This window comes from Trachymyrmex septentrionalis, unplaced genomic scaffold, assembly GCF_001594115.1.
Source record: "Trachymyrmex septentrionalis isolate Tsep2-gDNA-1 unplaced genomic scaffold, Tsep1.0 scaffold80, whole genome shotgun sequence".
Taxonomy (NCBI): domain Eukaryota; kingdom Metazoa; phylum Arthropoda; class Insecta; order Hymenoptera; family Formicidae; genus Trachymyrmex; species Trachymyrmex septentrionalis.
This window is the reverse complement of record NW_017305988.1, coordinates 1,844,301-1,848,345: the sequence shown is the minus strand read 5'-3', so window position 1 is coordinate 1,848,345 and position 4,045 is coordinate 1,844,301. Positions and strand designations below refer to the sequence as shown.

Genomic DNA, 4,045 nt, shown 5'->3' with positions numbered 1-4,045 from the left:
CATAAGAAAATAAATAATTTTTGTTTCTTGTTGTTTTTCTGTAAAGTTAATAATATTTGAGTAAAAAATTATTGAAAATCAATATTCGGCAATTTTTAGTAATTAATATTTTGTTAACTATTGTAAAAATTGCAAAATGGAAGAGGATTTTTCGACTCAGTTTAGTCCATTCTGCCTCTATGTAAAAGTTTTATCGTTAATTATCCGATGTCCTCTATATGTAGCATTGGCTTTGCGAGTTTTCATACAGATTATTCTAATTTTATTTTTCAACATATATCTAATAAAATATAGAACAATATATAAGACGTGGATTTTTTAAAGCTTTTAAATTAATTAATTTCAAGCTTTACTTAAGAACTTGTGCAAACACACATGGAAGAAGCTTTCCAATAAATCACCATGTTGTTCGATAGAAATAGTATTAAACGTGATAAAATTGTTTTTTTTTGTTTTTTTTTTTGTTACATTTAAATACGTTGGCAAATTTTTATTCTTTAATGTGTAGTGATGCGTGTTAATTTACAGTTAAGCAAATACAGAAAAAGCTTTTACGTATTATACGTGCAATATCGTCATGAGAAATGTAGTGTTCTGAGACTTAACGGATCACCGATTTTAATCTCAACTAAATTTTTTAATAAATAAATATTAAATTAAATCAATATATAATGTTCGAGTCAAAGGTAGTCGAAAGAAAAGCTTTTTGACAGCTTCAAATACGTAAATAGATGACCAAAATTTTATTATTTTTCTTATTATAACAAGTTACTCAACGGATTTTATTTTGACAGATGTGTAATTCGAAAATTAATTGCAGACATATCGAAAATGAAAAGTTTTTTTTTTTTGTAACAAATAAGAATTTTCCCCAACTTCTTCTGTAAGAGAAACTTAGTTTCAATTTGATCGAAGAGCAAATGAATGACAGACGAGTTCGCTAAGTTTGGGACGTCTTTGGATAGCTTCTATAATCCATACGTGGAAGCTTACCGGTGGTGGTTCGGTGGTAGAATAGACCTCACTTGGCGCATAGTGACTCTGCGGCATCTTTTCCGAGACGACGGCGACAGTTGCCAGGGAATCCGGCTGATCCTTCTCCATTGTCTTCCCGATTCGGCTTAATCCGCGTAGCACAAAATACACGGTCAAACGACCCGGGACGTCAGTATCTTCCTTTTCCTAATCCGGCCGACGGATGGACGATTATTTAATAACTCCCTTTCTCTCTTTTTCTTTCTTGCTCCGGTACCACACGGTCTCGGTGGCTCGACTGGTCGACGAGCAGTGAGCGTCGAGGAAGCACCGGCACCGCTAGCTTAGAGATGCCCCCACCTAAGCCGGCGTGCACTACCTTCAGCAAACGTTACCTTCTGGTACCAAGGCGTACCCTCCGCACCGTCGACGGTGGTGTTCTCGTTGCTCGAACTTTCTAAACACCGTGTGTGCGCGAGAAACACGCGTGAGTGAACGTGAGCGGCTCGCCGCAGTAATGTACGAACGAATGCATCGCTTTGCTTCCCACATGTTTACCGCACCATGCTCGCACAGCAATTTTCATGACATTTCTTCGTCGCGTTCTTCTTCGATTTGAGATAAAAATCGAATAGCTAACTTTTTATTTAAATTTTGCATTTTTTTTTTTTTTTAATATATTTAATGTCGATGTCTGATTTCAACGCTATATAAATGTTTAAGACCAAGTCTCTCGCTCTTGAGTAAGAGTGTTCGATCGCAACGATTCTTCTTCGCACGCGAAAAATCTCGCGGTGAGCTTTTTCCATGATGAGCTTTGGAACAATTGCAGAATGTAGAAGCGACGTTATCGGTCCCTCGGCAATTCGTGGTGTGCAGGAAAAGGTTTGTATTACAACGATAGTATATACGAGTACCGTGCGTCTACGTGGCGGGAGAAACGACACCGAGAAAGCACCGAAGCTCCTTCGTTCACGACAATAACAATGCTTAATTAATGTCGTGAGAGCATCGTTAGTAGAGAGTATTAGTACGAAATAATAAACATTCATATCCCTTGTAAAAAGATGTACATCATACATAAAGTATTCGTAACACTTGCTTGCTACATATAGAGCTGCCTAAAATTCGCGTTCGTGATAGATTTGTCAACTAAATTGTAGTATTTTTAAAGAAGTAGATACATAAATATTTAATTAATAGCAAAACATTATGAAATTGTAAATATTTTCAACACACGTAACGATAAATCTACAATATCATTAAGGGATGACGTTTAGATGTTCCCTGTGGTCTTTTCGATTGCAGGAACAGATCGATTTTCATGGATAAATTTTCCTCGGTTTACCTCGCAAGCAAGTGTTACTGAACAAAAGATGTACTTTTGTAAGTAGATTGATAAATATATGTATGTACACGAGTAGTGTGACGAACGGATCGCGGAGAAAGTAGGAAATGTACCTACTCCTCTTGACAGTAAACGTGAGGCCGCGTAGCAAATCGTCGTCTGCTTGCATATGGTAACTTGCGAGAAATAACGAGGAAAGAACGTCTACATGTCACGTTTCTGCTAATTACAGATATAAGAGATCTATAAAGAGTGCGATTTGTTAAAGGATCGAAGAAGATCCGAAGATTAAGAATTTAAATCTACTCTAATCTTACGATGAATCTTTCTCTCTGCCAAATCTTCTTCGGTCCGATTTCAGCAACGCGTGTTCGTAATTTCAGGACTCGCGCAGGAACGCTTCGAAACCCACGCTCTACTCGGTTAATTATCCATTAGAGAGAATGTGTAATTAAAGGTATAAAAAAAAAAAGGCGGATTTAATTATAAACTCACCGCACGTTCTCGCGATTCTGCACACGCAATGTATCACAACAATCGTAGGATGGCATTTTGGCCCGGATTAACGTGGATTGAAAAATTATCTTTTGATTTGTATGCTATTAAAAAAAAAAAAAAAAAGAAAAGAAAATTTGCCTTGTAACAATTCGCAGTTCAAATAAACTTTCATTTCCTATATGGGAAAAATCTGTTTCAATAATTTAAACATTTCGATTCGCCGTATCGGATACACTTTCATTTCGTCGTCTTCTTTCGTCGCCCACAATGACGCGAAATGAATGTCTCCTCGATATTTCTTGCGCTCAGCTATCATCATAACGGAGAATAGGCATTCCCACGTAGTGATCGTCTTCTTACTGATAAAACGAAAGATAATGCAGCAAGAAGACACATCTTGGACTATTTCTCCCTCACGAGAGGCGCCGCTAAAAAATATGTTTTCTCCATACGCGGGTGGGGAGTCGCATGTTAGTATATAAAACGCATAATCATGCTCGCTTAGAATCTTTTGATCCTCTGTATATAATGTATCGTAAATAGATGGCCGCGTCACCATTTACGGATACTCGCTTTCTCCAGCAGTAATGTAGACTCCATTCCATTTCTGTTGCGCGTTTCCTGCGTTTAAAGATTTACACAATAAATTACTCAAAATATATTTTTTGAAATCAATCGTCAAAATTACAAATCGTTGTTTAAATAAATTAATTTTCCATATCACATTGAAATTTAATTTGAAACAAAAAATTGTCAAAAAAGTTCAATTTTTTCGTTTAATTTTATAAACGGAAAAAAATTATATATATAAAACAAATAATATATTTTTTTGTAAAATAAAATTAAAAAGAATATATATTTTTAGTTTGTTAATTAATCAAATATATAAATTAGCATAAGTTAAAATGTATATGTATACGTAAATTTACATCAACTTGTAGCTTTTTAATTTATTTTGCGATGTATATGTATAAAATATATCATGTGTGAATATAATTATAAAATATATTATTTTGGAAGTATTAATGAAATCGACACTAAGGTAAAAATGATATACTCCGGTTAGTGCTACGTTCCTGGATGGAGAAAACTGCTACTATCTGTTTCTCACGCAATATCTAGACGATGAATGATCTATATACATTGTAACAACTATGCTTAATGTTTATCCATAAATCTTAATCTTCTATCACATCATAGAACAAAGCTCTGTAATATAAATTT

At 34.9% G+C, this 4,045-nt stretch overlaps 1 protein-coding gene across 1 annotated transcript in view; it reads right to left on the bottom strand.

Moving 5' to 3' along the window:
- Positions 1-1,405, bottom strand: part of LOC108754779 (putative uncharacterized protein DDB_G0271606) — a 22,049-nt gene extending 20,644 nt beyond the window's left edge. Inside the window, exon 1 of the mRNA XM_018497365.1 lies at positions 994-1,405. Coding sequence (XP_018352867.1) covers positions 994-1,104 — 111 coding nt within the window. The 5' untranslated portion in view covers positions 1,105-1,405. The remainder of the gene's footprint in view (positions 1-993) is intronic.
- Positions 1,406-4,045: the final 2,640 nt, after the last annotated feature.